General features: G+C 42.6%; 1 protein-coding gene across 5 annotated transcripts in view; it reads right to left on the bottom strand.

Moving 5' to 3' along the window:
* The window catches only part of mia3 (MIA SH3 domain ER export factor 3), a 111,422-nt gene that overhangs the window by 36,505 nt on the left and 52,838 nt on the right, over nt 1-22,079 (bottom strand). For all 5 annotated transcript variants that reach the window (XM_059982648.1, XM_059982650.1, XM_059982649.1 and 2 more), the window contains 8 exons: nt 18,014-18,145; nt 17,610-17,631; nt 16,987-17,075; nt 15,666-15,743; nt 15,471-15,581; nt 7,608-7,679; nt 5,367-5,471; nt 5,164-5,286 (listed from right to left, as the gene is read on the bottom strand). In XM_059982648.1, the coding sequence (XP_059838631.1) occupies nt 5,164-5,286; nt 5,367-5,471; nt 7,608-7,679; nt 15,471-15,581; nt 15,666-15,743; nt 16,987-17,075; nt 17,610-17,631; nt 18,014-18,145 (732 nt within the window). The remainder of the gene's footprint in view (nt 1-5,163; nt 5,287-5,366; nt 5,472-7,607; nt 7,680-15,470; nt 15,582-15,665; nt 15,744-16,986; nt 17,076-17,609; nt 17,632-18,013; nt 18,146-22,079) is intronic.

The following is a 22,079-nucleotide window of genomic DNA, read 5'->3' as shown; positions in this document are numbered from 1 at the left end:
ACAGCAAATACTGCACATTCCAACACCATTTTCAACTCATAGAAAAACTTGCAAGCAAGACAATCATTTTAGGAATGACACATGTCACAACTTTGATTTCTTCCACATTTGCAAGGATTTTGACTGATTAAAGATGGGAAGCAGTTTAACAAACAAATCAAAAACAGTTAAAGACCTGGACTCAAATTGGGCTTTTTAACCACCATGCTTGTTAACATGAGAAACAAAAATTCAGAAACAAAGGCAGCTGAAAGTAATCAGAAAATTAAATGTTTACATTTTAAACCTGATGTTTTTCATGAATATGCTTTAATACATTGGTTTTCAATCTCTGTGGCTCCTGCCCTCCATAGTGTCCTTTAGTTGCTAAAGTTCTTTTTGGTCAACTGTTCTAATTATTCTAATATAATCAATATTTATGTTTTAATAGACAATAGATACTATTACATGTTAAATACAGTTACAGGTGTATATGAAAACAAACTATTTCAAAGCTCTGAATAGGATACTTAATTCATAAAATACATATTTTTCCAACCAGCAATGACAAAACACTTAATATTATTACTTAAGGTATTTAGTGAGACCATTGTGACTGATGCAAACTAGCAAGTTTTTTCTTTTCTTTTCAATCTTTTTATTGAATCTTTCTGAACAAATACATAGTGGTCATAATAGTACAAAAGGAGTGGGATTCCATTGTTGGCAATACATGTGAGTAGAGACCGTAGGTAACACCAATATAATTGACCTCCCAAACTCTTAATATAGACAAGATAAAAGGAAATAAAAAATGGGGGGAAAAAAACCCCAAATTGAAAAAATCAAAAACAAAGTAAACTAAACAGAAATAAAACTAAACAAAGCTGGGCTATTCTATTATATTGGATAAAATCATTAGTGTCATCAACTCTGCTCCTCTACTCAAATTAATAATTAATACAAAGGAATCGGAAAAGGTCAAATTACATTCTATGAAAGGATTGGATAAATGGCCTCCAAGTTTCTTCAAGTTTAACCGAAGGTACCACTTCTAATTTTTTCTAAGTTTAAACAGGATACAGTTTGGAAAAACCATTGTGAAATAGTTGGAGGATTCATCTCTTTCTGATTCAATAAAATATTTCTTCTAGCCATTAAAGTAGCAAATGCAATCATCCGCCAATCTGATCAATCATTGGTAAACCAAATATTGCAGTGATAGGGTGAGGTTGCAAATCAATGTGCAAAACTGTAGAGAAGGTATCAAAAATATCTTCTATAGCAAGAAAAGATCAAAAGAATGTATCAAAAATATCTAGCAAGTTTTTAAATATCTGATTGTAACATAATCAAAGATCAGCTCTTTTCACAACATCAAGATAGTTACAAGCTTTTGATAGCAGTGAAGAACTTGACTAAAACCACATTCAACTAGATAAGAAGTGTGAAATCCAATTTAAAACAACTTTGCTTTCTCCCACAGCTGTGGAAGCTTATTTTGAATATCACTAGTTATCCAGAAATTTTGCTTGAGCTGTTTTATAATCCTGCAGCTCAGTAAGATCCTTGCAAAGTAGTGTCAACACCATTCAGTCACCCCAAATGGACCCACCACCCAATCTGGAATATACATCTCCAGCAGGTCTCTGAACCAAAATTCTGGCAGATGACCCCACTGCAGTAACATCAGCCTTCATGTCACGTTTTATGTATTATAACATGCACGGATCAGCGGAAGGCAAACAGAACTAGCCTCCCACTGACTGGCCTTGATACAGGCAGCCCACTTGATCAGCAGTTTGTGATTTGGGGGTTGATGTGGAGCTGGGTAGGCTTTTGCCCAATGGAAAGGAGGGAAGAGAGAATACCCAGGACACCACTAAAGTGAGACAGAAAGACACAATCCACAGAGGGGAGGCTGGTTTCCCTGATGTCTAAAATTGGATAATTGAAGAAAAAGTCAGAATGCTTGCAAGGAAATGGTTCCATTTTATTACAGCAGCTTCCCTAGTGCTTTTCAGGAGATGGTGAGGCTTATTATTTAGAATCAGAATCAGGTTTATTATCACCGGCATGTGACGTGAAATTTGTGAACTCAGCAGCAGCAGTTCAATGCAATACATAATATAGAAGAGAAAATAACAATAATACGTAAAATAAAATAATAAACAAGTAAATCAAACGTGCAAAAACAGAAATACTGTATATTTTTTAAAAAGTGAGGTAGTGTCCAAGGGTTCAATGTCCATTTAGGATTCGGATGGCAGAGGGAAAGGAGCTGTTCCTGAATCGCTGTGTGTGTGCCTTCAGGCTTCTGTACCTCCTACCTGATGGTAACAGTGAGAAAAAGGCATGCCCTGGGTGATGGAGGTCCTTAATTATGGACGCTGCCTTTCTGAGACAATGTTCCTTGAAGATGTCCTGGGTACTTTGTAGGCTAGTGCCCAAGATGGAGCGGCCTAGATTTACAACCCTCTGCAGCTTCCTCCGGTTCTATGTAGTAGCCCCTCCATACCAGACAGTGATGCAGTCTGTCAGAATGCTCTCCACGGTACGCCTATAGAAGTTTTTGAGTGTATCTGCTGACAAGCCAAATCTCTTTAAACTCCTAATAAAGTATAGCCACTGTCTTGCCTTCTTTATAACTACATCGATATGTTGCAACCAGGTTAGATCCTCAGAGATCTTGATGCCCAGGAACTTGAAGCTGCTCACTCTCTCCACTTCTGATCCCTCTATGAGGATTGGTATGTGTTCCTTCATCTTACCCTTCCTGAAGTCCATAATCAGCTCTTTTGTCTTTCTGATGTTAAGTGCCAAGTTGTTGCTCTGACACCACTCCACTAGTTGGCATATCTCACTCCTGTAAACCATCTTATCATCATCTAAGATTACACCAACAATGGTTGTATCATCAGCAAATTTATAGATCGTATTTGAACTATGCCTAGCCACACAGTCATGTGTATACAGAGTGTAGAGCAGTTGGCTAAGCATACAACCCTGAAGTGTATCAGTGTTGATCTCAGCGAGGAGGAGATGTTATCACCAATCTGCACAGATTGTGGTCTTCTGGCTAGGAAGCTGAGGATCCAATTGCAGAGGCAGGTACAGAGGCCCAGGTTCTGCAACTTCTCAATCAGGATTGTGGGAATTATGGTATTAAATGCTGAGCTATAGTCGATGAACAGCATCCTGACATATGTGTTTGTGTTGTCCAGGTGGTCTAAAGCTGTGTGGAGAGCCATTGAGATTGCATCTGCTGTTGACCCATTGTGGCGATAAGTAAATTGCAATGGGTCCAGGGCCTTGCTGAGGCAGGAGTTCAGTCTAGTCATGAACAACATCTCAAAGCATTTCATCACTGTCGATGTGAGTGCTACCAGGTGATAATCATTAAGGCAGCCCACATTATTCTTCTTACGCACTAGTGTAATTGTTGCCTTTTTGAAGCAAGTGGGAACTTCCACCCGTAACAGTGAGAGGTTGAAAGTGTCCTTGAATATTCCCGCTAGTTGGTTGGCACTGGTTTTCAGAGCTTTACCAGGTACTCCATCAGGACCTTCTGCCTTGCGAAGGTTCTCTCACTTTAAAGACAGCCCAACATCAGCCTCTGAGACAGGGATCACAGGGTCATCAGGTGCAGCAGGGATCTTCACAGCTGTAGTTGTGTTCTGCCTTTCAAAGCGTTCATAGAAGGCATTGGGATAATCTGGTAGTGAAGCATCGCTGCCATTCATGCTATTGGGTTTCACTTTGCAGGAAGTAATGTCTTTATAGTGGTAAAGATCTGAAATTAATGAATGGACATTTTGGAATGCCAATTCAGAACGAGACTGGAGGAACTCAGTTGATCAGGCTGAAAGCTCTGGAAGGAAATGGACAGTTGCTGCTTTGAGTCACAAACCTTTAAATGGACAGAATTACTATACCATTTAACAGATGGGAAGGCAAAAGGTGTTTTTGCTGAAATGTTACATTTGTTACAAATGCTCACATTCATTGTATTGTCAGGTGAAAGTGCTGTTCTTTCAGATCCAAGAGTTATTTTTTCCACAAGCTGTACTAATGAAGGAGCTAGAACAGGCATGGGCAAACTACGGCCCGCAGGCCATACGCGGCCCGTTAAGCTTTTTAATCCGGCCCGCAGAACTTGATGAAATTATATTAATAAACCTTGTTAACGTTTTTTCCCTGCAATTCTGGCGTTTTCCCAATAGATGACGCACTCTATATACATTGACCTTTGTTGAGGTGCAGCGTATTACTCCACATTTGCGCTTTACTTTGTGACCTTGTGGCGACCCATTTCCTGGCACATCCGAACCGGCTCACAATTAGCCAGCGTTCCGGCTAAGGGAGATAGCCTGCGGGGATTTGCAAGCACAGAGCTCCGCATATTGGCGCGCTCTCACTGTTCTGTCATTGTGCGGGTCGTTGTTGAGTTTTGGCACAGGGGACAATTGAATAAGAAGGAGCAGGACAAGTAGACCTGCATTTCCTACCGTTTTTGAAATAAAGACAGTCAGGAGGAGAGTGATGATGATAATATCTTGAAGGATAACAGAATTTTCAGTGCTTTAAAATAATAACTGTTACTATTAAAAAAAGCTGTATTTTATTCATTTAATTTTCAGTGTTTTAAAAGATATTTCAATAAATAGCTAAATACCATGGGACTTCAAAGACAGATATTTTGTTGTAATGCATTTGTTCATTTTCAATTGAAATTAAAGCACATGTTTTCTACATATCCCATGATATTTTATTTTCTCTTATGAGGTGTATTACCAAAACACTCCGTCCACCTGCTCCTGGTCCGGCCCCCCCGTCAAATCTTAGAAGCCTTTGTGGCCCTCAAGTCAAAAAGTTTGCCCACCCCTGGGCTAGAAACAAGGTGATAGAAGGGCTCTTTGGTCTTGAATTTGATTTTAGCATTTACAAGATGTTCTCAAATCAGAACTGCAACTCAAGTCTTTCCCAGAACTTCAAAACAAGAGCCTTGCCCTTTCATCTACATCTTCCCAATATGATATACATCTTTTCTAAATCAAATCTTCTATTAATAACTGCTTTTCAATCTCACATTGTCACAAGTGAAAGTCTATTTGCCATTAACCAATAACACAAAAATACTTCTGATGAACGAATGAACAACCTAAAGGAGCTTCCTCAACGTACCTCAATCTCATTATCCTTGTAGGCCAAGGTTTCCTCCAAGTCTCTCTGAGCTTTCTGGCAGAGCTTGATTTGCTCATTAAGCTCACCATGTCGCTCACTCCAGCCTTCTGCCTCTTTTAGCAGCTGCAAACCCACAAAACAAGGCCTTTGTTAGTGGCTTTGCTTACTTCAGGTGGACTCCTGAAGCAAAAAGGGACACTCACCTGATCTTTGCTCTGCTTAAGTCGAGCATTTTCCTCAAGCACAGCCTGCATATCTGATTGCAGTTTCTCTTCATTTGTTTTGGCACCACAAAGGGCTTCTTGTACCTAAAATACACAACTGTGTTAGGTAATGTCCATCACCACCACAAACTAAAGTCTCCTGAAAACAGTGACCAAGACCAGAGAACAAAATGGATGCCCAGTTGCTAATGGCTATGCTGTTTAATTCCCACATTAAGTTTCAAGCTCTGACTTTCCAGGATTCCTCTGGCTGACACTGGGTGTGGTACTGAGGTAGTGCTGGATTGTCAAATGGTTTATCTTGTTTTTCATTTAGTTTTGGCATGTGACTTCGCTGGCAAGGTCAGAATTTACTACCCAAATCAGTGGTCCATGAGAAGGAGGTGGCCGCTGCTGGAGTCCCTCTGGTGAAGGTACACCAACTGAGGGAGCTCTAGGATCTGGACTTACAACAATGAAGGAACACCAATATAGTTTCAAATCTGGAGTCCCTCTGGTGAAGGTACACCAACTGAGGGAGCTCTAGGATCTGGACTTACAACAATGAAGGAACACCAATATAGTTTCAAATCTGGAGTCCCTCTGGTGAAGGTACACCAACTGAGGGAGCTCTAGGATCTGGACTTACAACAATGAAGGAACACCAATATAGTTTCAAATCTGGAGTCCCTCTGGTGAAGGTACACCAACTGAGGGAGCTCTAGGATCTGGACTTACAACAATGAAGGAACACCAATATAGTTTCAAATCAGGATGCTGTGCAACTTGGTGAGGAAACTCCAGGTGGGGGTGTCAGCAGGGACCTGCTGCCCTCATCCTTCTTGGGAATAGAGATCATACATTTAGGAGATGTTATTGGAGTAGCTCAAGTAAAGAAAAGCAGTGCATTTTGTAGACTATACACACAGCAGCCAAGGTGGAGGAAATTACTTTTAGAACTGAGTGCCAAACAAGCAGGCTGTTTTTTTCCTGGAACACACAGAGCTTCATGAAAGATGTTGGGGACATGTTCATTCAGAAACGTGCGTTGTAGATGGTGGAGAACCTTTTGGGTTGTAAGGAAGGAAGACTACTAACATCCACAGGTATCTTCCTTACTGCAAGTGAATCTAACCATTGGAATATTTTCCCTATCAAGCCACTAAATCCAGCTTTACCAGGACTCTGGTCACCACATTCTGTCAAGCGTTACTCTGACATCATCTTCAGCTCTGGTCCATGATCAGCCAAGAGTTGGAGCCGAGTGACTCAAGTAATGCATTCTGCCTTCAAATTTAAAGTTAAATTTGAGTCTCTTATCTACTCTTCAGCAAGTACTGGCAGTTCTTTTAGAACACAGTGAAAATAGCCAAACAGCCTCACCTTGCTTGTGGGATTTTGCCATGCACAAACTGGCCACTGCAGCTGTCTATAAAATATTGACCATACAGCAAATGAAGTCTATTGGAAATAAATTGCTTTAAAACCAAGAACAAAATGCAATAAGAAATAATGAGCTGCATTAACATTGCTTGCTCTATCAGTTTCTCTTTACTTTAGCTGAACAGAAAACATCCTTCCATTTCCTGTTATAACTAGGAGCAGTAAAAACTCAGTTCAACATTTGCAATCTACTACTCTTCCCACCAAATCACTCAAGCCTCAGAAATTAATTTCTCTCGCAAACATACTGCATGTGGAATGGAAAATTCAAAGCATCTGTTCAATTAACATTTCTAGGGAATTATTTAGGAAGAATGAAAACAGGATTGACAGAAGTTCACACTCAGAGCATTTGACCGTGTAATTTTGATTATTCCCCCTCTGGTAGGCCTAGCATTACAGATCTGCTGTTTTTGCAGAAGCAACTAACATCAGCTTAAATTATAGTGCTGCAATGCTCTGTATACAGTCATGATGCCCCACATTATTCAGCTGTAATGCTATCCACACAGATATGTTAGCCCACATTACACAGTTACCGCCAGAATAAGCCAGCTCATAATACAGTATATAGTAATCGTGCTCTGTATCGAGTAATTTTGGTCGATACATTTCCACAGATATCATAAGTGAGTGAATATATACTGCCGTAATATTCTCTTACAGATGGGGACATCTGCTCACACTGCATGGCCATGGTGCTTGTCCACACCACATAGCTACAGTGCTCTGTATATATACACTGTTCAGGCCCATATTTGCCTGGTCAGATTTTTTCTAAACTCAAAGGCCCCTTACCTGTAACAGTTCTGCTGAATGAGCCGAAATAACTTTTTGCAATTTTTTCACGGACTGCTGAGTATCTGCGATCTGCGTTTGCCAAAAAGAAAAATAGGGGGGTAAAAAAGACAAATGTTCAAAGGTATTGACAGCAATATATCTTGAGAATGACCTACCATGTTCAAACACTGCAGATACTCCAGCATTAAGAAGCTGGTTCTTCCCATTAGTTATATTAGTATTGGAAAGCTATCCAGTTAGTCCCACTTTCCCCACAGTCATCTACTTTCCTTACGTGCAGCTTAGTGCAGATAAAGCATTTTTCTGTGTGTCCCTTGGCATGATAAACACTGGTGCTTTAGTGTTATTAACTCTCCAGCATGTACACTGGTGCCCTGAAATGCAGTTGCCAAGATATCCAAGCTTGAGAAAACCTGGTTTTGAACTCCACACCACTAAGCAGAGAATGCTGCCTGCTTCACAACATGGCATCATTTTCAAATCTGAACATCTGCGCCCCTGTGCCTAATCGCTGTGAACTCCACTGAAGGTCATGCAGCCATAAAGTTGAACAGGACAAAAACAGTTCCTTCAGCTCATCATATCCACACCATTCATTGCACCCACGTACACTAATCCAAGATCGTTTAAAGTCAGTTCCAGTATACAAGTGTAAAAGAGAACAAAATTATTGCCACTCCAGACCTGATGCAGCAAAAAAAGTAAGTACACAATAAAAAAATACACGAACAATAAATATATCTTACACATACAAATATCTCGATTTATTGTATGGTATGTTCATAAAGTGACACTAGACACAGGAGTGTCCGTACATAAGGTGACACTGACAGGAATGATAAAGTAGTGGTGGAGGGGAGGGGTTGATCAGCCTTACAGCTTGGGGAAGGTAACTGTTTTTGAGTCTGATGGTCCTAAGTAGCCTCCTTCCTGATGGACCTGGGACAAACCATCCATGCGGAGGGTGGGTGAGATCCTTCATAACGTTACTGATCCATTTGTGGTACCTTTTTGTATATAAGCATTGTATATAACCTTCAATGCATTAGCATGCAATGAGAGTACATACGATTAACTGGAATGATAATGGGAGATCCGGTAAAAAAATGTAACACACCTCATCTTCTGACCAGGCACATCACAGCCTTCCAGTCTCAATGTTGTTTGGATAATGATTCTGCCTTTCTCAGTTATATCTCAAGCTCAGTTTCCTGTTCTTCACTTGTTCCATTAGCCTCCCCTTTGTCTCTGTTTTCTTAAATCTGTCATTTTATTGCTCCTACCTTCCACTCCAAAGCTTGCTATTTGTTTCTGTTCTGCATGATGGTGAATTTATATGAGAGGAAATAAAAGGCTGATCCTCTCATATAAAAAACGCTGACCTGTGTCAACCAAACAGTTTAAGAGTCCGGCAACTGAATTAAAGTATTAAAGACACTGCACATGTGGAAGGTGGGGAGTGAGGAGGTAGAAAGTATGCAAATAGTTTCAGAATACTGATAATTCAGAGGATCACTGAACCCTGTTGCAGGGATAAAATAGACCCAGTGGATCACTTGCCAACGAGTCTTTTCCAAAGTGATTTAAGGAAGTCTTTTAAACATTCTGAAAATAATTTAAAACATGCATTGGTAGATCAAAGCTCAAATTTCAAAGTAAATTTATTATCAAATTCACTTTGATAAAACGTGGGTTGCTTATAAAAATAAAGCTTACACTTTAAATGTAAACAAGATGTTTTAAGATTCAAGCTAACATAACCCCAACTACCTCTCAGATAAGCTTTCTCTATTTACGCTCTCATAATCTTACTAGCAACTAAACTGATAAATTGGTTTAGTATCATAACATGTATCAACGTACTCTGAAATCAGTAGTTTTGCGTGCCATCCATACAGATCATTTCATTACAACAGTGCACTGAGGTAGTACAAGGGAAAATAGCAGAGTATGATATTCCAGTTAGAGAAAGTGCAGTGCAGGCAAGACCCTAATGAGGCAGCTAGTGAGGTCAAGAGTCCATCTTTATTGTACCAGGACACCATTCAGCAGCAGGACAGAGGCTGTCCTTGAGCTTGGTGTTATGTCCTTCCAGGTTTTTGCATCTTCTGCCCGATGGGAGAGGGGAGAGATTATGAATCCTGCTCCTGGCATTTATCATATTTCAACAGTTTTGATTTAAACTTACCAGCCCAGGCATATTATCAATATAACTTAAAGGAAAACACCATGTCTGAACCCAAGCCAACAACAAAGCAGGAGCAGGGCCAACCTTTCAAGACTGCTCTGCCATTCGATGACAACAGCTGCACTTCCACAACAATTCTTCTTTCCCTCCGTACCCACCAAACCCTTCGTTTCTGGCACCCCATCAATTAGTCAAAAATACACTCAACTGAGCACTTCTTCCCCAAAGGCCCTCCAAAATTGAGTCATTGGTTAAGCCCAAAATTCCCTTTTCCAATCTGCCTACACTGGATCCCTTCTTAAACTCATCAAAAAGGCTGGATCCATCCCACCCTTCTGAGTTAGTGGTGGAGAGGGCATCACTAAACAAACTGTTGTCCATTATGGACAATACGACACATCCTCTCCATGACCAACTGAATAAGCAGCGGAGCACCTTTTCCAACAGACTCGTTCAGCTCTGCTGTGACAAGGATCATCACAGGAAATCTTTCCTACCGAATGTAATATGCATATACAATAGTTCCTCTCTGTGTGACAGAACACACATCATAGCACAATCATCTGTTTTATTATTTCACACATTATTGCACATTGGTAATTTATTATTTTGTTCTTTATTATTAGTTAAGTCTACACACTGCTAAGTGTGTTTTTAAATGTTGCTGTTGTAACAAAAGTACTTCCCACTCGGGATCAATAAAATACGTATTATTAGTATAACAACTAAAGAGCTCTTCCATAGTCAAGAATAATTGCTGGTCTCTTTCTATTGTAACTGTTTTAATACTTTAATACATAATTACTTTATGCTGCATGCTGGCAAAATAATCTTTGCTTGTAATACACTCCATTTATTCCCATTTATCTTCCATATTCCAACACAATGTTATTTTCCTTTGGAATTAAGACACACTGAACATAGAACACTACACCACAGTACAGGCCCCTTGACACACAATGTTGTGCTAATCTTTTAACCTACTTCAAAATCAATCTTCTGTAATTCGTCCCTCCCACATAGCCTGCCATTTTTCTTTCATCCACGTGCATAAGAATCTCTTAACGCCCCTAATGTTTCTGCCTCTACCACAACCTCTAGACACTTACCAATTTCACTGTCAAAAAAATAACTACTGCCTCTCCTTCCTCATTCCTGTCCTACCCACTGCCTCTGCTTCCTCATTCCTGTCCTACCCACTGCTTCTCCTTCCTCATGCCTGTCCTACCCACTGCCTCTGCTTCCTCATTCCTGTCCTACCCACTGCCTCTGCTTCCTCATTCCTGTCCTACCTACAGCCTCTCCTTCCTCATTCCTGTCCTACCCACTGCCTTTGCTTCCTCATTCCTGTCCTACCCACTGCCTCTGCTTCCTCATTCCTGTCCTACCTACTGCCTCTCCTTCCTCATTCCTGTCCTACCCACTGCCTTTGCTTCCTCATTCCTGTCCTACCCACTGCCTCTGCTTCCTCATTCCTGTCCTACCCACTGCCTCGCCTTCCTCATTCCTGTCCTACCCACTGCCTCTCCTTCCTCATTCCTGTCCTACCCACTGCCTCTCCTTCCTCATTCATATCCTACCCTCTGTCTCTCCTTCCTCATTCATATCCTACCCACTGCCTCTCCTTCCTCATTCCTGTCCTACCCACTCCCTCATTCCTGTCCTACCCACTGCCTCTCCTTCCTCATTCATATCCTACCCTCTGTCTCTCCTTCCTCATTCATATCCTACCCACTGCCTCTGCTTCCTCATTCCTGTCCTACCCACTGCTTCTCCTTCCTCATTCCTGTCCTACCCACTGCCTCTCCTTCCTCATTCCTGTCCTACCCACTGCCTCTCCTTCCTCATTCATATCCTACCCTCTGTCTCTCCTTCCTCATTCATATCCTACCCACTGCCTCTCCTTCCTCATTCCTGTCCTACCCACTCCCTCATTCCTGTCCTACCCACTGCCTCTCCTTCCTCATTCATATCCTACCCACTGCCTCGCCTTCCTCATTCCTGTCGTACCCACTGCCTCGCCTTCCTCATTCCTGTCGTACCCACTCCCTCTCCTTCCTCATTCCTGTCCTACCCACTCCCTCCTTCCTCATTCCTATCCTACCCACTGCCTCTCCTTCCTCATTCATATCCTACCCAGTCTCTGCTTCCTCATTCATATCCTACCCTCTGTCTCTCCTTCCTCATTCATATCCTACCCACTGCCTCTGCTTCCTCATTCCTGTCCTACCCACTGCTTCTCCTTCCTCATCCCTGTCCTACCCACTGCTTCTCCTTCCTCATTCCTGTCCTACCCACTGCTTCCTCATTCCTGTCCTACCCACTGCCTCTCCTTCCTCATTCATATCCTACCCACTGCCTCCTTCCTCATTCCTGTCCTACCCACTGCCTCTCCTTCCTCATTGATATCCTACCCTCTGTCTCTCCTTCCTCATTCATATCCTACCCACTGCCTCTCCTTCCTCATTCCTGTCCTACCCACTGCCTCTGTTTCCTCATTCCTGTCCTACCCACTGCTTCTCCTTCCTCATTCCTGTCCTACCCACTGCCTCTCCTTCCTCATTCCTGTCCTACCCACTGTCTCTACTTCCTCATTCCTGTCCTTCCCACTGCCTCTCCTTCCTCATTCCTGTCGTACCCACTGCCTCTCCTTCCTCATTCCTGTCCTACCCACTGCCTCTCCTTCCTCATTCATATCCTACCCACTGCCTCTCCTTCCTCATTCCTGTCCTACCCACTGCCTCTCCTTCCTCATTCATGTCCTACCCACTGCCTCTCCTTCCTCATTCATATCCTACCCACTGCCTCGCCTTCCTCATCCCTGTCCTACCCACTGCTTCTCCTTCCTCATTCCTGTCCTACCCACTGCTTCCTCATTCCTGTCCTACCCACTGCCTCTCCTTCCTCATTCATATCCTACCCACTGCCTCCTTCCTCATTCCTGTCCTACCCACTGCCTCTCCTTCCTCATTCATATCCTACCCTCTGTCTCTCCTTCCTCATTCATATCCTACCCACTGCCTCTCCTTCCTCATTCCTGTCCTACCCACTGCCTCTGCTTCCTCATTCCTGTCCTACCCACTGCTTCTCCTTCCTCATTCCTGTCCTACCCACTGCCTCTCCTTCCTCATTCCTGTCCTACCCACTACCTCTCCTTCCTCATTCCTGTCCTACCCACTGCCTCTGCTTCCTCATTCCTGTTGTACCCTCTGTCTCTCCTTCCTCATTCATATCCTACCCACTGCCTCTCCTTCCTCATTCCTGTCCTACCCACTGCCTCTGCTTCCTCATTCCTGTCCTACCCACTGCTTCTCCTTCCTCATTCCTGTCCTACCCACTGCCTCTCCTTCCTCATTCCTGTCCTACCCACTGCCTCTCCTTCCTCATTCCTGTCCTACCCACTGCCTCTCCTTCCTCATTCCTGTCGTACCCACTGCCTCTCCTTCCTCATTCCTGTCCTACCCACTGCCTCTCCTTCCTCATTCCTGTCCTACCCACTGCCTCGCCTTCCTCATTCATGTCCTACCCACTGCCTCTGCTTCCTCATTCATATCCTACCCACTGCCTCACCTTCCTCATTCATATCCTACCCACTGCCTCTCCTTCCTCATTCATATCCTACCCACTGCCTCTCCTTCCTCATTCCTGTCCTACCCACTGCCTCTGCTTTCTCATTCCTGTCGTACCCACTGCCTCGCCTTCCTCATTCCTGTCCTACCCACTCCCTCTCCTTCCTCATTCCTGTCCTACCCACTGCCTCTCCTTCCTCATTCATATCCTACCCACTGTCTCTCCTTCCTCATTCCTGTCCTACCCACTGCCTCTCCTTCCTCATTCATATCCTACCCACTGCCTCTCCTTCCTCATTCATATCCTACCCAGTCTCTGCTTCCTCATTCATATCCTACCCTCTGTCTCTCCTTCCTCATTCATATCCTACCCACTGCCTCTCCTTCCTCATTCCTGTCCTACCCACTGCCTCTCCTTCCTCATTCATATCCTACCCACTGCCTCTCCTTCCTCATTCCTGTCCTACCCACTGCCTCTCCTTCCTCATTCATATCCTACCCACTGCCTCTCCTTCCTCATTCCTGTCCTACCCACTGCCTCTCCTTCCTCATTCCTGTCCTACCCACTGCCTCTCCTTCCTCATTCATATCCTACCCTGTCTCTCCTTCCTCATTCATATCCTACCCACTGCCTCTCCTTCCTCATTCCTGTCCTACCCACTGCCTCTCCTTCCTCATTCCTGTCCTACCCACTGCCTCTCCTTCCTCATTCCTGTCCTACCCACTGCCTCTCCTTCCTCATTCATGTCCTACCCACTGCCTCTCCTTCCTCATTCCTGTCCTACCCACTGCCTCTCCTTCTTCATTCATATCCTACCCACTGACTCTCCTTCCTCATTCCTGTCCTACCCACTGCCTCTCCTTCCTCAGTCTCTCTACACATTACATCTACCTTTATACCAACTTCCCATGCTCCGACCTGTCATTCTGGTTCCCATCCCCACCAAACTAGCTTACACCCGCCCCCCCACAGAACAGCCCATGCAAAGCTGCCCACAAGGAAATTAGTCTGCATAGAGATCAGTTGGAACCTGCCACTTACTGTTATTCTTTTCCCTGAAGAGATCCAAATGATCCACAAATCAGCAACCCTGTCTCCCGCACCCATTCTTCAGCCACTCACTCATCTGCCAAAGCATCCTATTCTTACCCTCACTGGAGCGTGACGGAGGCAGCAATCCAGAGATTACTAATCTTGAGGTCCCGCTTTTTTGCCTCATACCTAGCTCCCTTTATTCACTCTTCTGGACCTCATCCCTTTTCATAGCTGTATCTTTGCTATCAATTTGTTCCACAACTTCTAGCTGCTATCCTCCCCTTAAGAATGCTATGGACATGATCTGAGATGTCCTTGACCCTGACATCTAGGAAGTAACATATCATCTGTGAATTTCTTTCACGGCCATAGAATCTCCTGTCTGTTCCTCTAAATATTGAATCACCATCACTCTTCTCCCTTCTGAGCCAGACTCAGTGCCAGAAACCTAGTCACTGCAACTTTCCCTGGTAGAATATCCCCAACAGTATCAAAAATGGTTTACTTGTTAACGAGGGGAACAGAACACAGGGGTACTTGGCATCCTTTCCAACTCCAGTCACCTAGCTACCTGCCTCCTGAATGAACAGTAGGTCATCCATCTCCAACTCCCTAACGTGGTCTGCAAGGAGCTGCAGCCAAATGCATCCATCAGGACACTCGAGCTCTCCGGTATTTCCCATATCACGCAAGAGGAGCTCACAGCGCCATGGGATCCATTCTCGTTGTTCTACCTATCCAATAATGAAAGAAAGAAAACTCGACCTAGCCTCCGCTTCTTCTTGCCTAAGCCTCAGTTCCTGACTCTAACGATGGCCTCTCCCACTTAAACCTTACTTCCCTTAATTGGCCCTTGTCAATTACTTCATTACCTGATCAATTTAAAACTGAACAGGAAGTCTCAACAGACTCTATTTTTTAAATCACCCTCTTCTCGAGACAAGTAACAGCTTTGCCAACTGAAGTCAGCACACATTTGAGGTTCCTCTCTTCCCACACACTTTATTTCCCATTTTAGGAAATAATTCTAAGTAACCCTTTTCAAAACTTGCCCATGATTTCCTTACCAGAGTCTGCTGTTTTGCAGTCTCTTCCCTCTCTTTATCCAATGATGCCTGGAGATTTTTCACACGCGTTTCCAGATGAAGATTCACCTGTTCAAGCTCCCGGCAAGACTCCTTAGGTTACAGAGAAATTATAATGTTAATGCACAGAATTTCAATGACCAATTGTCACACACTGTAGGATACTGGCTCTCCCACCTCAAGCTCCTTGGTCTCAACAGAAGCTGTAGACTCGACGTTCTGGGCCTCACTTATAAGGGCTTTGGTTTCCTCCAACTAAATAGTTCAGGGGCGGCAGGGCAGGGGAAGGTGGAAATAAAAGAAAAAGTACATTTTGAATACAAAATTACATTTAAAACCACGATGTAAATTTCACCAAGTCCATTCAGGAGTATTTTCCCATCCACGGACACTCTCTGATCACCTCAAATGCTTGAAAGTACAGAAGGAAATCACTGCTGTCAGACCAGAAACAGGCCCCTTTACCTGGGAAGTCCATGCCAACCACCATTTACACTAATGCATTTTTATTGTATCTATGTTCTCCTCAACTTCCCCCAGATTCTACCACTCAATTATACACCGGGGCAAGATGACCTACCAACCTGTACGCCTTTGGGATGTGGAAGGAAACCTGACCACACACAGCAAGTCCATGTGATCACAGGAAGAACATGCAACTTCACACAGACAGAACCAAGGGGTATTCTGCACTTCTACTTCACAAGACAAAAAGGTATCAAAGTAAACCAAAAGTAGTTGTTTAAATGATGAGAAAGTTGAAGCAAACACAGAAGTTAGACAAAGCAACTCCAGTAGACAGGACAGGAAATGAGAAAGGCCTGATTGGCTAAACTGTATTTACTTTAATGCAAAAAACCTCATAGTTAAGGCATATTAACTCAAAGTATGATCAACATGTTAACTTAGCCATGGTTGGCCCCAAGCCCAGCTGCGAGAGGAGGGGGGTTAGGCATGGGACTAGCATTCCCTTCCCTTAAAATCCCAGTGCTGCAGAAAAGCTGACAGAACCTCCAAAGACCTGATCTCTGGGAGAGAAAGGATCTTAAGATGGGCTATACCTGGGGACAACTTGAAAGACTGGCCTAGGACAAAGCACTCTGGCGAGCTGCAGTTGGGAACCCATACCCCAGTATGGGTGATGGGCTAACTGTGTATGATTAGCCCAGTGGATTGTGATAGTACAGCTATTACGGAAACACGGTTGAGGAGTGTACAGAACTGGCAGAAGTGTCGGCTCACTGTTCCAGGGTACAATATTTTTAGTCAGGACAGACGTTAGAATTACTCAACATACCACTTGGAGGAGGTTTAAATAGACTCAAACCAAATAATGTTTGCATGTGAACTCCAAGGACCTAACACTAAAGATCGTGGTTTTATTTGAGCTATGCACAGTTCACTGTTCAATATCATAACAAGTTTGCTTCACCCCCAACCCAACCGTCCCATCCACACACTTACATACTATAAACTCCATGAAAATTTAGATCTGTACCTTCTTTTCATAACTGGACACTTTCTCCAAAGCTTCAGTCTTTTCCTGAATAAGCTGTTTGATTTTCTCAGCTAGCTGCTTTTCAGTAACTGGATGAGAGAGAAATGTTTTACAATCAACTTAGTTTATGTAATAATATGGTTTAAAGTACCAATTATCTGAAGAATACTTGACACAATGCTCTACAAGTCACACAGGACTCCAACCTGATTCCCAACATCTCCAGAATTAACAGATCACAACTGGTTGAAGAGACTTAATTGGCTTCATCTTGCTGGACGTGGCAACTTTTTTCCTGCTCCTGACATCTACCAAGTATTAACTATCTTGGGATACAGAGGACAATCACAAGTTTATTTGCCCTGAAGCCCCACACCCTCTAACACACCCCAGTTAAGTAGTCTGGTCATGCTCTGTAAAGCCTGGCTGATAAACAGTTAAGTTATAGGGAACGCAACGTAACAGCAGCAAACAAGACCAACAAAGCAGATTATAAACCATTAGGAAAGGCCTCCGTTATCATTATGATCATGTGTAGATTCATTACTATGCAAAACAGTAAACGCATATTATTTATAAGACTTCAGTACGAGATTTAACCCAAGTACCCACTGGACACTTACTTTGATATTTTCTACTTTTCACCTGAAAGGAAAGAAAAGAAATTCTGTCAGTTACAGAAATCATAACACAGCATAACAAGGCAAGATGTCCTTCAGGTTCAGCACCAAAAAATGTGGCCCAGCAGAATCTCCAGACAACTCAAGATGGTTAATAAATCTGGCTTTGCCAGGCAGCTTGTTGCCATCAGCTATCAAATTCATCCTCATAACCACAACCACTACCGTCAATGCTCCAACACGGTACGTCAAAACATCAGACTTGAGACAGTGCAGAAAAGCCACCAGTGAGCCAAACAATAACATTATTTTGCAAGTCCAGCCATTTCTATCGAACAACAATTAAGCTAAGCATTAATAAAAAAAAATTATCTGGGTCTGTGAATGGCAAAATTAATCTTACTTACTGAAAGACAGGTTCGCCACATAAAGATAAAGAAAGTAAGAAATCCCAGAGCAGCAGTTATCAGAATGGGTTCCCAGGGCACTCCATGGAAATCTGGGCCTGGCCTCATTTCATCAGGCAAAGAGGAAATAAGCTGGAAGTGTAACAGGAAGAACATTAGGAAATTGCTGGCTTACAATCAAAGATGCAGCTCAAGGCTGCCTGATTAACTCTTTGCTATATTCTCTTTATACTTATGAACATGTGATTAAGCATAGCTCCAACACCATCTACAAAATTCGCAAATTGTAGCACTGCTGTTGGTAGAATTACAGACGTTGACAAGGAGGTGTACAGGAGTGAGATAGATCAGCTGGTTGAGGCTACTGTTTATTGATTACCACTCAGCATTCAACACAGTCAAACCGTCTGTTGACCAACAAGCTCCAAAGCCGAGACCTCTGTACCTCTCTCCGTATCTGGGTCCTTGACTTCATCACCGGGAGACCACAACCAATGCCATTCAGAAATAACTTCTCCTCCTTACTGACAATCAACACCAACGCCTCAAAGGTGCACGCTTAACCCACTGCTCTACTTTCTCTACACCCATGACTGTGAGGTGAAGCACAATTTGAATGCCATCTATAAATTTACCCTTGACACAACGATTGTTGGCAGAATTTCAGATAGTGACAAGCAGGTGTACAGGAGTGAGATGGATCAGTTGCTTGAGTGGTAATGCAACACCAACCTTGCACTCAATGTCAATAAGGCCAAGGAATAGATTGTGGACTTCAGCAAAGGTAAGTTGAGGGAACACACACCAGTTGGTATGTCATCAAAGATCCTCACAAATTTCTATAGATGTACTGGGAGAGCATTCTAAATGGTTGCATCACCATCTAGTGTGGAGGCGTCATTACACAGGTTCGGAAAAAGTAACAAGAAGTAAACTCAGCCAGCTCCATCATGGGCACTAGCTTCTCTAGCAGCAGGAACATCTTCAAAAGGACCCCCATCAGCCAGGACATGCCCTCTTCTCATTGCTCCCATCAAGGTGGTGGTACAGGAGTCTGAAGTCACACACTCAATGTTTCAGGAACCATTTCTTCCCTTCTGCTATCAGATCCCAGTACAAACACTACCCACTATTTTTTTCTCTCTTTTGGCACTACATATGCTAGTGATATTAAACTTGATTCTGATTCCAGATTCCACTCTGAGAATGCATGTTTCCTCCACTAAAAAGAAAGCTACAACTATAGGTATTCAAATCATGTGCAAATCATCACAAGATGTAGCCAACTGGAGAGCTCATACACGTCACCACATGAAGCCTACACACAGTTCCTCTTAAAAAAAAACACACTAAATGGAAGCCTTTTGCCATCAGAGCAACAGATATTCAGGGAATATTCTGCCAAACTTCTCATTCGTATGACTTTTATACTTCTGCTCCTTTTTCCAAAAAAGAGATAAGGAGATCAGCTTTATCTGTCACGTGTACATTGAAACATACAGTGAAATATGTTTGCTCAAAATCAATTCTACAAAGATTGTGCTGGACAGCCTGCAAGTGTCATCATGCTTCTGGGCACCAACATAGCATACCCACAATTCACTAACCCTAACCATACGTCTTTGGAATGTGGGAGGAATTATTGGCGCAAATTAACTGAAATCTAATCTCCAGGTTCAAAAAGCATCTAAGCTTTGGTCTGAACACTATCATAACTAAACCATTTAACTTCCTGCAACCAACTCCTTATCACTGATGATTAAATAATTACTTAGGTGGACTCTGACAAGGAATGGCATGTGCCGGATTACGAGGATTCACAATGAAATAAAAGGCTAATGTCTCTGTAACAAGGAGAGCTCACCCCTTGCTTCCATAAATATTATTTCAAAACTTAAACTCAAGATACAAAACCCAATCTCACTCCAACCCAACTGCTTCAAAAAGCAAACGACTTTTCACCTTGTCAAACTTTCACACATTAAGCACCAAAATTCAAATTCAGTCCAATGACCTGTTGTGGAGAAGGCATACAAAACCTCACCAGCTGGCACCACACAGTCCTGAACCCAATTCACTGGAGATAATACAGGCAACTAAATGTATAATCTATACTGGAGATGCAGTAACATATATACAAGCAGACATGTAATAATTACAAATATAACTGAATTTGCCTATGATGTCAAAATGTGAAGGAGAAAATCCAACAAGTAACTTGTGTTTTCTAGGATCACAAATAGTGATCTTAACAGCCAAGATGTGAGGATGGGGACGATTAGCACTCTGCTCTTCTTTGAAACACTGTCACCAGAGTCTGCGAGCATAGACTGAGCCTTAGTTTTAGATCTCTGATATTTATTAATGTACTACAAGCATCAGCCTCCAATTTTGTGCCCAGATCTCTGGATTGGAACTTTCACTATCAACCTGCTATTTCCAAGCGTGTCATCTACTGAGACACACCTGACTAAACATTTCTGATATATTATTTAAATGTATTTAGAGATGTCAGGTAACACCTTTGGGAAATATAAGGGAGGTAGATGAACGCATGAATGTTTGGGTATAAAAGTATAAAGAAACAGGTATTGTGGGGTGTTAGCGGACCCAATGGTTGAAAGCTTTCAAAGCTCATTGATTTCTGGGAAGGTACCAAACATTACATGTGATTTTGAGGTTCAAAAAGGGAAGGAGACAAAATGTGGGGAAACTGAGAAACTATAGCATTGTGCTAACAATACAAAACCATATGTAATTGGCAAGATGCTACAGTCAATCAAAGAGGAAACAAACCAGCATTCATGAAAGCCTAATATAATGAAACTGTCAGTATGGTTTTATTAAAAGAATTGCATTTGACAAAACTGCGCCAGTTCTTTGCAAAGTTGAAAGGACATCTATAGATGAAGTCTGTTTTGATTTCAAAAAAGGTACTACATGAAAGGCCACTACCTAAGAGTACAATCTGGTTGAAAGACATTATCTCTGAAGATGGAGGAGTAAATGGGTCTTCTGCAGGCTGGAAGGACATAACCAGAGATATATCTATCTATTTATTTATTGAGATACAACGTGGAATAGGCCCTTCCAGCCATGCCACACAGCAACCGGAGCACCCAGAGGAAACCCAAATGGTCATAGGGAGAACATTAAAGTTCCTTACCGGGAGCAAAAGGAATTTAACCCAGATCACTGGCATTGTAAAGCGTTGTGCTAACCACTATGCTTCTGTGCCCCAGGGATCTGATTTTGGCCCCTAATTACTGACTGCTTATGTTAATGACCTGGAAAGGGTGGGGGAATAGAATATGTGGCATCCAAGTTTGCCAATAATACACAAATAGTGGAAGAACATGCTGAGAGGAGCGACAGGATAGACAGGCTGCCTAATCAGGAGAAAACCTGGCAAAAGGATTTTAATATAGGAAAATAGGAGGTCATATACTTCAGTAAGTGAAACCAAAAGGCAGACTGCAAATGATGGCCTATTGCTTTTGTGCATGAATTAGAGAGTCAACTGCAGAAGCAGCATGTTGCACACAGCATACTGCTTTTATTGTAAGATGCTGGGTTTGAGAAATGACAAGTACTGCTACAAATGTACAAGGTGCCGGTGAAACTACACCAGGAGTGCTGCGTACAGTCTTGGTCAAGTCACTAAAGAAAGGACAGAGTAGTATTGTTGGCTGTCCAAAAGACATTCCTGGAGTAAGAGGAGATTCCCATCGCAAGAGGCTTACCAAGTTGGATCTGTGGGGTTTAGAAGAATAAGATATTATTTACAAGGTTCTGAGGAGGTATAGCAGGGTACATGTTAAGATGTTTCTACCAGTGAGGGTATCAAGTATGGAGACATACTTACAAGGTGACAGTCATGTAAAACTGAGGTGTGAAGGAATTGCTTTTCACAGGTGCATTTTCTTAATTCTCTATCCTAGTATGTCAAAATGTGAGGGCAATAAATCATGAGATCATGCATCATATTCATATTATGATGAAGAAAATATTTGCACCCTTACAGTACATTGACATGGGCAAATCCCCAGGACCCGGCCAAGCGCAC

This window comes from Hypanus sabinus, chromosome 10, assembly GCF_030144855.1.
Source record: "Hypanus sabinus isolate sHypSab1 chromosome 10, sHypSab1.hap1, whole genome shotgun sequence".
Taxonomy (NCBI): Eukaryota; Metazoa; Chordata; class Chondrichthyes; order Myliobatiformes; family Dasyatidae; genus Hypanus; species Hypanus sabinus.
Note: the sequence above shows the minus strand (reverse complement) of the source record. Positions and strands in the feature narration are given on the sequence as shown.